Here is a 12,861-nt window from a genome sequence, read left to right on the forward strand (position 1 = left end):
CAAGAGTTTGGTTTGTATTCAATTATTTAGACTGTTTATAATGGTCATCATTATCATAATTACTTTACATATATGCTATTTTGTTACTTTTCTATATTTTCAATCTTTTGTTCCCTTTCTTGGCTTTCATTGCTTCAAGGTACACACTTTATTAATTTACTAATTACACCTTTGTTGTCTAATATTGTTAATCTACATAATATACATAGTCAACTTACCAAACAGTCTTTAACTTACACTAAAATGAATTCCAAGTAGTATTCTCTCATTTGCCTCCCAAGGCCTTTGCGTTAATTCTGGTTGAGTTTATATATTAAATTCCAAGATATTTTATTATTTATAATTAAACAATTAATTGTATACACACCAGGATGATTTAAATAAAAATAAAATAATGGTACATAATACAAACTATTTTCCCTGATTGAATCTAGAAGCTTAGGTTTTCCCAGCCAAGTTTTGCATCATAGTTATGTCTTCAGGCTTCTTCTCTTTAGAAATTTTTAAATGTCAGTGTTATGTGTGTGTGCATGTTCATGTGTAATTGGTGCCCATGAGCATCCCAGTACAACAGAGGGCAACAGAGGACATCCTTTACTTTCAGTCCTTTTCTGTCATTTTTTTAATTGAGGGTCTTTTGTTGCTTTCTGCTGTGTACATAAGGCTAATTGGTCTACAAGACTCTAGACATTCTCCTGTGTTCATCTCCTACCCTGCCACAAATGTACTCAAAACAAATACACACTGAAATCCCCTTACTATGTACCAAGCATGTTATCTATGTAGCCATGTAATCACCCCCTCTACTAGTATTTTTAGTAATTTTAGAACTCACACAATGTATTTTGATCATATGCCTTACTTTATCCCAACAACTTGAAGATCCATACACACTGAACATTATTCCTTTTCATTTTGAATCCATCAAATACAGATTCTTCTGTGCATAAACCCTTGGATATATGGCCTTAACCAGAGAGTGGTCAACCTGTCTAGAACTACACCTTTATGAAGACTGACTTTTCTTCTCTTTAAACTATTAGTTGCCAATGTCTCATTAGCTAATAATTAATTAATATTTTAAAATAATAACTCTATTGATGATCTCTTCTACTCAAAAATTTAAATGTATTCATTTTATGTCTGATTATATTGCCTGCATGTTTGTATATGTACTACATGTGCTTGATGTCCTCAGAGGTCCAAAGAGAGTGTCAGATAAAATGTTACTAGAATTATTAATGGTTGTGTGCCACTTTGTGGATGCTAGGAATCAAACCTAGATCCACTGCCAGATCAACAAGTACTCTGAACTGCTAAGTCAACAGTCTTGCCACTCTTTTAACTGTTTATTGAGACAAGGTTTCACTCAATTGCCCAGGCTGGCCTTGAACACACACATTGGAGCCCAAGCAGATCTTTAACTTGGGAACTTCCTATCTCCTGTTCCCAAATAGCTACATGATAGGTCCCTGATTCATAGGTTATTTTATGCTACATTTATTATATATTCTTTTAAAATTTGTTCTGGGATTTTCAGATTAGCATTATAATTGATTTTAATTAATTAATATAATGCAAAATTGTAGAGAATTCATCTACACCACATCTGTTGTAAACAACAATTTGTTATTTAGGGAAAGTAGAATTTCTTTCATTGCTTACCTTTTTGCCATGTTGATTTGATTTTGAAAGTGGAAATTTTTTTAAGGGACAAAGAGTTGATTTTAATGATAAATGCACAGGATGTGTTTCTGTCCCTATGAGGACATATGCACAGTTCATTTTGTTTTACAACAGTTTCATAAAAATATGTAAAAGTAAAACTAGAGTTTTCAAAAACAAATGGATCCCTGCTGCAGACTATATATTTTGTATTGTATTTTACACACTCTGAAAATATACTTGTCTTTTAGGTATATTTATACAACTCACTCGCACTGTGATTTTCCTTATAGTTGAATAATTATTAGCATTACATTAGAAACATGATTCTATGCACTAATTTATTAATTTTTCCTTCCTCTTTTGTGTTTTTTGGATTTTTTTGCACATTTTAAAGCATTTTAGCATTAACCTTTAATTATTTAATTGTTGCCCTGGAATTATTAACATGCAGATAAAAAATCATTTAAGTCCATTGTCAAATACCAGTACACTATAGCACAGGGAGAGGTGGTACCATGATTAGGCATGCTTTGAATAATGTTTTATTCTAAATAAAAATAAGAAAAATTACATATTTTATCTCTACTTAGATTATTTTGATTTTATTCCTAACAAAACATGGATCCACATTTTGAAACCTACATTTCCTTACATAATAAACAGGTTTGTAACATTTATGCAACAAAATATTCAGCTTCAGGTCTGTCTCTCTCCAGTCATTCCAACTTTACTACAGTTCTTTTTTATTTTTGATCTATATATTTTGTAATAACAATTTGAAATATAACTTTTTCTAATAAATTAAACAATTAGCTTTAGATATTTTTTTCTAACTGATTTGTTGACTTTAGGGACTAATGATTATAACACATATATAATGCAAATAAAAATGAAATACTGTATATATTTTGTCAGGAAAACTCTTACAAAGACATGAATGTTACTATAGAGAAGGTCAGCTATAAAGCTAGTATGAAAAGTATAAGTTTCTAAAGAAATTTAAGCTAAAACTATAAAACATGTTAAATTTGTTAAATAAATTATATACTGCTATAAAGGTTTTTTATTTTATTAGATATTTTCTTTATTTACATTTCAAATGCTATTCCGAAAGTTCCCTATACCCTCTCCGCACCCTGCTCCCATACTCACCCACTCCCATACCCCAGGACAGGGGAACACCAGGGCCAAGAAAGGTTTTGTATAAAATAGAATTGACTAAATCTACCAGCACATTATACCATAAGATATGTCCTATAAAAATATTAAAGTAGAATAAAATTTTAAAAACAGAAGTTACCTGTTAATGTGCCCTGACTTCATAGAACAGAATCTGCTGAAATTAGTACTGTAGAAATTTTTACTTTTCAGGGAGTTTCTTGTGTGTAAAGAAAAGAGCTATCACTCGATCACGAATCTGTTTGGTCTTGACACCATACACCACTGGATTAACCGCAGATGGTACTAAAAGGTACACACTGGCAACACTGATGTGAACACTTGGAGGCACATTCTTACCAATGCAATGAGTTAGGAAGCTAAACAATGCAGGTGTATAGGAGACAAGGATAGTGCAGACATGCGCAGCACAGGTGCCCAGGGCTTTAGAGCGGGCATTCTGGGAAGAGAGCCTAAACACTGACTGGAGGATTTTTACATAGGATGTTCCTATCAGTCCTACATCCACTATTATAACTGAAAGAGCCACTGAGATTCCGTATACTCTGTTAATGAGAGTGCTGGCACTTGCCAATTTCACCACAGCCATGTGCTCACAGTAGGCATGAGAGATGACATATTTTGTATAGTAAGGCAGCCTCTTAATCAGAAAAGGACATGGCAAAATCAAAATCACACCTCTGATTAGGCAAACAAGATCCAGTTTAGTAACCATAGATGTTGTCAGGATTGATGTATAATGCAGTGGGATGCAAATGGCCACAAAGTGATCAAATGCCATGGCTACTAGAATGGCTGACTCCATGATGCACAGTGTATGGATAAAATACATTTGAGTTAGACAGACATCAAAGTTGATCCAGTGTGCATCAAACCAGAAGATGCCAAGCATCTTCAGAGCTGCAGAAGAGGAAAGAAACATGTCATTCATTGCCAGCATGCAAAGGAAGAAATACATAGGCTGGTGGAGACTTGGCTTCAGCTTGACAGTAGCAAGGATTATGATGTTCCCCAGCAGTGTCAGTGCAAACAGAAGACAGACAAGGATGCCAATCCAGCAGTGAAAATTTTCCAATCCAGGTATACCAACCAGGAAGAAAGATGTAATATGTTGGGTAATATTCTATAAACAGAAAATAGCATTGAAAATTCTTCCACGGTTGAGGATGACTGGAAAACACTTTCACAGAAGTGCTGACTCTATCAAACCTCTGAAAATACTAAGACAAATGAATTTGGCTTTAAAAGTCAGCATTTCATTCTGAAAAAAAAATTTATTCATTACTTTTTCTAAGGTACTTCATCAGTTTTAGTCATTTTCCTTATACAGTAGTAGATCTGTAATAAAACAGTATATATGTTTATTGGTGGTGGTGATTTTCATCTCAAGATATGAAATAAAAGACAGAAATGGATAATAAAATACTAAAAATTCACCTTATTTAGTACATGTAAGAATCTTCAATCACTGTAAAATTATAATTTTATCTTTAGTATAACTAAATTCATAGACATTCCAATAGGATGCAATAAGTACAAAAAATATAAATTATAGAGATGAATTCTCTGCCAATATTTTAAAAATAAGTATAAGCATATTTCATATTGACAAAAGGAAAATAATACATTTTTTCCATTTCAAAATCATGAGACTCTTTAGTGTATAAATAGAAAAACATCTCTTGAACAAAAGAGGTTGATGAAAAAGGGCTTAAAGTCAGGGGATGGGGGTGGGGAGGAGGTATAGGATTTGGACTAGTCAGAGGGTGGACAGAGGAGATAAAATCTGGAATGTAATATATATATATATAATTTAAATATATATTTTTAATTATATAATATATAATATATATTAAATATATATATTAAATTTTATATATATAATTTAAAGAAATAGGGAAAATGCACATATGAAGGAAACAAAGTCAGGTTCTCATTTCAAAGTTGCTTTTCCTGGAAGGTGGCAACAGAGAGACAGCTCAATGGAATAATTATAGAGTACCTCTCATCAATTACACATTACCTTACTTGTATGAATATCCTGGCATTGAAACTGTCCTATTTGGGAAATCATAGATAATTATTAACTAACAATGCTCTCCTATCATTTCTATTTGCCAAGATTAAGTTTTTTAAAAGATGGTTTGATGGACAGGTAATTACACAGAAAATGACAAAATGATGTATTAAAAAGAATACACAGTCAAATATTTAAACGTGTTACTTGTAAGCCTGTGATGTAAATACACCCAGTCAACTTGGAGAACCATAGCTCTATAGAATTAACCTTTCTTCTAATGTAATCAACCTGCCTAGTGAGGGGAAGGATGAAAGACTCAGCAGTTCAGGGTTTTATATCAGCACCAAACCTAGGTTTTTAGTATTTCCCTTTTCATTATATCCTTTAGCATTTACAACCAACCTGAATCATTTTTGTTGGAATCTAGTTTCAACATCACAACAAAATTTGAAACTTTAGTACACAGTTTATTTATCCCTCTGGAAAGTCTTCCTAAGTGTTTTAGTCAGATCTGAAGTGACAAACTACTTTATCTTACTTGTCTTTAAAAACTGCTGTTCTGGAGTAATACAAATGTATTTCTATAATGTTCTTAATCATAAACTACAATTGTTTCTAGAATTAGGGGAAATCACGGCTTATATTCTTACATACTCATAAGAATTTATTAATTCGGCTATGATATAGAGCTGAAATTACCAAGCACCAATGATGATTATAACCTTAGGAATACTAAGTTAATGCAAAAATGTATACATTAAACTTTCAATGACAGAAGGATTTTATATATTTAAACAATATCTGATATTTTAAGTCTTCAAATGACTTCTCTTAGAAGGAACATTAAGCAAAGTTTTACATTTTCATCTGATTCTCAAAGAACCTTCTGAACGCTTATTGAAGTTTACAGGATATCATGTTAATCAGAAAGTTGTAACTGTAAGATCACTTAGAATTTAGCAAGGGAGCTTTTCTAAAGGGTATGAATAAAATTCTTCCTAGTAATTAAAATCTTACTGTTTTGTTTTAGGTAAGTTATTTTCATGAAGACAGCCTACAAAAACAAGAAAATGTTCTCCCTCTATGAAGAGCTTCAAGGTAGAGTCTGGGAAGCAAGGAGTTGCCTACAAAATTGGGATCTGTTGATTCCTTTGACCCATAGATAGCATCTCTCCCCTAGACTCACTTTGCACTATGGTCTTCAGCACACAGGCAGTTGTCAGTACTACTCGGACCTCTACCTTCTGATGTCAGAATTTCCGTCTTTCTAAACTCACAAAATACTAATTCTCTCATAGAGCCTGAGCAGTGACGGTATTTGTTTCTGAACCCCTGGGCACACTCTGTTGCCTAGAATTCTCACCTTTAGAGCAGATGACTCACATGAAAGACTGGGGAACTTAAATGCTTTCTTTTAAATACTACCTATTTTATCTTATTTACTATAACAACACTCAAGAAGTTACTCCAAAATAGACTTATTTTAATGTTAACATTTTTTGTTCTCAACTTTGTGTCTGGTGTTAGTCTCATTCATTAGAAATTAAGAAATTAAATACAAAAATCAGGTATAAAATTCCAATAAAGAGAAAACAATTTCTTACAGATCAGAAGTTCTGGCATCTTCTTCAATCTCGTAAGCATTTGAGAGATTTTCTCACTCTGTGTCTAAACCACTTGTCTTTCCACAGGTGATGATTTACTCAAATGTATGTCAATCTCCATTGATTTCAATGTCTTCAATGGACTTAATTTTTGTTCAAAATATTTCTACAATGATTTGCACAACAAGATGTACTCTTGCAACAAAATGGCCAATGTTCTTCCTGGAGGAAAAATTATTCCACAATATTTCTGTCCTCACTAACGAATCAATTTAATCAAACCTTGTTTGCTTCATCTAGATGCGAAATACAATTAGAATCTATATGGATCTTCCTTTCTCTTTTGATTTTTTTATCACTTTATCTCTAAAATTGTCTTATATTCAATGAGACCAAGTTATTTCTTGCAGGTGAGAGCATATGATCAAATTTCTGGCTATGGCTATTAATGTATTAGCCCAATACTCAGGAGACCCAAGATTCAGAGGTAGATGAGCCCCCTGTGAGATGTAATATTAAGGTAAAAAGAGGATTGGGACAGCCTGAAATACACAACAATGAAAGGTCCCTCAGCACTGCCATGTTATCCCTGCATACTTCACAGATATTGTGTAGTTTAAGAGTTTGTCCTCTTCTGAGCAATAGTGTCTATGGAGACAAATCACATAAATGAAATGGAAGCAAATATGGTCTCTACGGAAATCTGTGAAAAGACTAAGAATAAGTCAAGTTAGCTTTGGAGTTCTATTATATATTTTATGCTGTTTGAGAATTTCATATATAAGATATTCTGCTAAATTGAGGCCCCTACTTCCTCCCTCTCAGTGTTTCCCATAATTCAACGCCTTCTCTTACCAACCCCATATACTTAGTTTATAAATCATGGATTCCATTTAGTGCTTTCTGTGTGTGCATTGATATAAGACAATTTTCTAGAACATACTCTCTCTTATACCACATCTCTGAAGGAAACTGACTCCCACTTAGATAAAGATGGTACTGCTTGAGCCTCTACCTAATCCATGTTTGAATACTTGGTTGCTTTATTTTGTGCAGGTCTTACATAGTCAGTCCCTACCACTGTGAGTTCATATTGGAGTGACCCTGTCATGCCTAACAAATAGTTTTACTGCTCATTTCCACTACCTTGCAATATTTCCATCCCCTTTTTCATGATAGTACCTGAGCCTTGGTAAAGGAGTATAATATAGATGTCCCATCTAATGCTGAGAAGTCCATAATCACTTTATTCTGTACCTCTTGACCATTCACTGGCTCTATAGTAATTGACACATACGGCAAAACAAAACAAAACAAATAGAACATAAAAAACAACACCAAAAACTTCTCCAATGAAGGGAGAGACAATAATCTATAGTCATAAAAAATAATAGAGAATAGTTTTATGCTAAATGTACATAGTTAAAAACATAATACTAGAGATAAAAGAGAGAATCTCAGAGCCAGAAGATACAATACAAGACACAGACATAACAGTTAAGGAAAATACCAAAATCAAAGAGTTCTTATCTCAAAACATTCAAGAAAATCCATGACACTATGAAAAGGCCCTCAAATCATTCAAGAAAATCCATGACACAATGAAAAGACCCAATCTGAGAATAATAGGTGTAGAAGAGAGTGAAGATTCTGAACTCAAAGGGCCAGCAAACATCTTCAACAATATTATAGAAGAAAAATTTCCTAACCTAAAGAAAGAAATGCCCATAACCATACAAGAAGCCTACAGAACACCAAACAGATGGGACCAGAAAAATAATTCTTCTGATCATATAATAATTAAAACACCAAATGCACAGAACAAAGAAAGAATATTGAATGCAATAACGGAAAAATGCCAAGTAACATATAAAGGCATACCTATCAGAATTATACAGGATTTCTCACCAGAGATTATAAAATCCAAAATATCCCAGGCAGATGCCATATAGACCCTAAAAGATTAAAAATGACAACGCAGGCTACTATACCCTGCAAAACTCACAATTACCATAGATGGAGAAACCAAAAATTTCTAAGACAAAACCAAAATGTAGATAATATCTTGGGGCTGGAGAAATGGCTCAGCAGTTAAGAGCACTGACTGTTCTTCCAGACGTCCTGAGTTCAAATCCCAGCAACCACATGGTGGTTCACAACCATCCGTAATGAGATCTGATGCCCTCTTTTGGTGTGTCTGAAGACAGCTACAGTGTACTTACATATAATAATAACTAAATAAATCTTTTAAAACACACACACACACAATATCTTTCTACTTATCCAGCCATACAGAGGATAATAGAAGGAAAAGTACAACACAAGGAGGGAAACTACACCCAAGAAAAAGCAAGAAATAAACCTTTTCACAACAAACCCAGAAGAAGAGAAACACACAAATGTAATTCCAACTCTAACAACAAAAATTACAGGAAACAATGATCATTGGTCCCTAATATCTCTCAACATCAATGGACTCAATTCCCCAACAAAAAGACATAGGCTAATAGACCGGATATATAAACAGAATCCAGCATTTTGCTGCATACAGGAAACAAACTTCATTGGCAAAGACAGACAATACCTCAGAGTAAAAGGTTGAAAAACAATTTTCCAAGTAAATGGTCCAAAGACACAAGCTGGAATAGCCATCCTAATATCCAACAAAATAGACTTTCAAAGAAAAGTTATCAAAAAAAAAGGGGGAAGGTCACTACATACTTATAAAAGGAAAAATCCACCAGAATAAATTCTCAATTCTGAATATCTTTGCCTCGCATTCAAGGGTACCCACATTTGTTAAGGAAATGTTCCTAAAGCTCAAAACACACATTGAACCTCACCCAATAATAGTAGGAGATTTCAACACACTATCACCGATAGACTGATCATGGAAACAGAAACTAAACAGAGACACTGTGAAACTAAAAAGTTATGAACCAAATGGATATAATATACATCTACAGAACATTTCACCCTAAAACAAAAGAATATGCCTTCTTCTCAGCACCTCATGGTACCTTCTCAAAAAATGACCCATACTCAGACACAAAACAAAACTCAGCAGATATAAGAACATTGAATTAATCCCATTCAGTCTATCAGACCACCACAAACTAAGACTGGTTTTCAATAATAACGAAGACAACAGAAAGACCACATACACTGGAAGCTAAACAACTATCTACTCAATGATAACTTGATCAGGGAAGAAATAATGAAAGAATTGAAAGACTTTTTAGAGTTTAATGAAAATGAAGCCACAACATACCTAAACTTATGGGACACAATGAAAGCAGTGCTAAGAGGAAAACTCATTGCTCCGAGTGCCCCCCCAAAAGAAACTAGAGAAAGCATACACTAGCACATTAACAGCTCCTCTGAGAGCTCTAGAACAAAAAGAGGCAAATACACACAGGAGGAGTAGAAGGCAGGAAATAATCAAACTCAAGGTTGAAATCAAGCAAGTAGAAACAAAATGAATTATACAAAGAATCAACAAAACTGGGAGGTGGTTCTTTAAGAAAATCAACAAGATAGAAAAAACCCTTAGCTAGACTAACCAGAGGGCACAGAGACAGTATCCAAATTAACAAAATCAGGAATGAAAAGGGAGGCATAACAACAGAAACTGAGGAAATTCAGAAAATTATCAGATCCTACTACAAAAGTCTACACTCAACAAACTAGAAAACCTGGATGAAATTGATGATTTTCTAGACAGATACCAGGTACCAAGGTTAAATCAGGATCAGATAAACCATCTAAACAGCCCCACAACACCAAAGGAAATAGAAGCAGTCATTAAGTTTCCCAACAAAAGAGCCCAGGACCAGATGGTTTTCGTGCAGAATTCTATCAGACCTTCAAAGAAAATCTAATACCAATACTCTTTAAACTATTCTACAAAACAGAAACAGAAGGAACACTACCCAATTCTTTCTATGAAGCCACAGTTACACTGATACCTAAAAAACAAAAAGACCCAACAAAAAAGAGAACTACAATTTCCATTATAAATATCAATGCAAAAATACACAGTAAAATTCTTGCAAACTGAATGCAAGAAAACATCAAAATGATCATCCACCATGATAAAGTAGGCTTCACCCTAGGGATGCAGGGATGGTTCAATACACAGAAATCCATCAATGTAATGCACTATATAAATAAACTCAAAGAAAAAAATCACATGATCATCTCATTAGATGTGGGAAAAGTGTTTGACAAAATACAACACCCATTCATGTTAAAAGGATTGGAGAGATCAGGAATTCAAGGTGCATAACTAAATATAGTAAAATCACTATACAGCAAAACAATAGTCAACATCAAACTAAAAGCAATCCCTTTAAAATAATGGACTAGACAACGCTGCATACTCTCTCCCTAACTATTCAGTATCATACTCGAAATTCTAGCCAAAACAATTAGACAAGAAAAGAGATAAAAAGAATACAAATTGGGAAGGAGGAAGTTAAGTTATCATTATTTGAATATGATACGATAGTATACTTAAGTGACCCCAAAAATTCTACCAGAGACCAACTACAGCTAATAACTTCAGCAAAGTGGCTGGGTATAAAATTAACTCAAACAAATCAGTAACCTTCCTATACTCAAAGGATAAAAGGATGGGAAAGAAATTAAGGAAACAACATCCTTCACAATAGTCACAAACAATATAAAATACCTTGGTGTGACTTTAACCCAGTAAATTAAAGATCTGTATAACAAGAACTTCAAGTTTCTAAAGAAAGAAATCGAAGACCTCTGAAGATTTAAAGATCTGCCATGCTCATGGATTAACAGGATTAATACAGTAAAAATGGCTATCTGGCTGAATGTAATCTATGGATTCAATGCAATCCCCATCAAAATTCCAACTCAATTCTTCATAGACGTAGAAAGAGCGATTCTCAAATTCATTTGGAATAACAAAAAACTAAAGATAGCAAAACCTATTTGCAACAATAAAAGAACTTTGTGGGGAATTGCCACCCCTGACCTCAAGCTATACTATAGAGCAATAGTGATAAAAATTTCATGGTACTGGTACAGAAACAGGCAAGTAGATCAATGGAATAAAATTTAAGACCCAGAAATGAACCCATACACCTATGGTCACTTTATCTTTGACAAAGAAACTAAAACCATTCAGTGGGAAAGAGACAGAATTTTCAACAAATGGTGCTGGTTCAACTGCCAGTCTGCATGAAGAAGAATGCAAATTGATCCATACCTATCTTCTTGCACAAAACTCAAGTCCAAGTGAATCAAGGACGTCAACATAAAACCAGATACACTGAATCTGATAGAAGAGGAAATGGAGAAGAGCCTCAAACACATGGGCACAGAGGAAAACTTCCTGAACAAAACTCCAATGGCTTATGCTCTAACTCAAAAGTCAACAAATGGGGTCTCATAAAATTGCAAAGCTTCTGTAAGGCAAAGGACACTATCAATAGTACAAAACGGCAACACCCAGATTGTGAAAAGATCTTTAACAACCCTACATCCAATAAAGGTATAATATCCAATATATAAAAAGAACTCAAGAAGGCAGACTCCAGAGAACCAAATAGCATTATTAAAAAATCCAGTACAAAGTAGAAACAATATTTATATAAAATACTGTAATATTGTTTTGTGAATAATTAAAACAAAATTCTTTGTTAAATGCATACATATTTTAAAAGAATTGTGAAGTACAGAGCTAAATATAGAATTTTCTGTGACAGGATTTTCCCTACCAATCACATTAAAATATTGGTGCAACAGGGGGCCTGTTATTGGACAGGGAAAAGGGAGGTGGTGCTAAGAGTTGCAGAGAAAGAGTCTTAAGAGAAAGGAAGAGAAGCCAAGATGGATGCAGATGGACAGGAAGAAGAACGTGAGGTAGTGTGGCTTTAAACAGCCCCAGGTAGTTATGATATTATAAAGGATAGAATAATTGGAATAATTTGTCAAATGTAGGTGGGCAGCTTTTATCATTACAAATTGGTTCTGAAATTATTGTACTAAAAGCTTATGAAGTGAGAATTTATTGATACATAAGTATGACTTGTTAATTATAAGCTTCTAGAGTTTTGTTTCTACAAGGTAAATGGGTGTTTTGTCAGCTGACAGTGGGGTAGACAGTTGTTTGCATGAGGTTGGTGTACCAGTGAAGGGAACTCAGGAGCTCCAGCCCCACCAGAGTTTGCTGGCAGAGAGAATAGCCCTGCAGGATCATGCCAGGCTGAGACTTGCAATAGCACCAGAAAGCCTGCTGTTTGTTTGTTTGTTTGTTTGTTTGTTTTTAATATTTTCCACAACAATTCTCAACCAAGGAATCTTAAATGACTGAGAAATACTTAAAGAAATGTTCAAAATCCTTAGTCATCAGGG

General features: G+C 33.9%; 1 protein-coding gene across 1 annotated transcript; it reads right to left on the reverse strand.

The window, feature by feature from the left end:
- Positions 1 to 3,028: 3,028 nt before the first annotated feature.
- On the reverse strand, positions 3,029 to 5,278 carry LOC110321157 (putative olfactory receptor 52P1). Its single transcript, XM_021197281.1, has 2 exons — positions 5,270 to 5,278; positions 3,029 to 3,970 (listed from the first exon to the last, which is right to left on the reverse strand). The coding sequence occupies exons 1-2, from the start codon at positions 5,276 to 5,278 to the stop codon at positions 3,029 to 3,031; spliced, it is 951 nt and encodes a 316-aa protein (XP_021052940.1).
- Between the last annotated feature and the right edge of the window lie 7,583 nt (positions 5,279 to 12,861).

This window comes from Mus pahari, chromosome 1, assembly GCF_900095145.1.
Source record: "Mus pahari chromosome 1, PAHARI_EIJ_v1.1, whole genome shotgun sequence".
In the NCBI taxonomy this organism is placed as follows: Eukaryota; Metazoa; Chordata; class Mammalia; order Rodentia; family Muridae; genus Mus; species Mus pahari.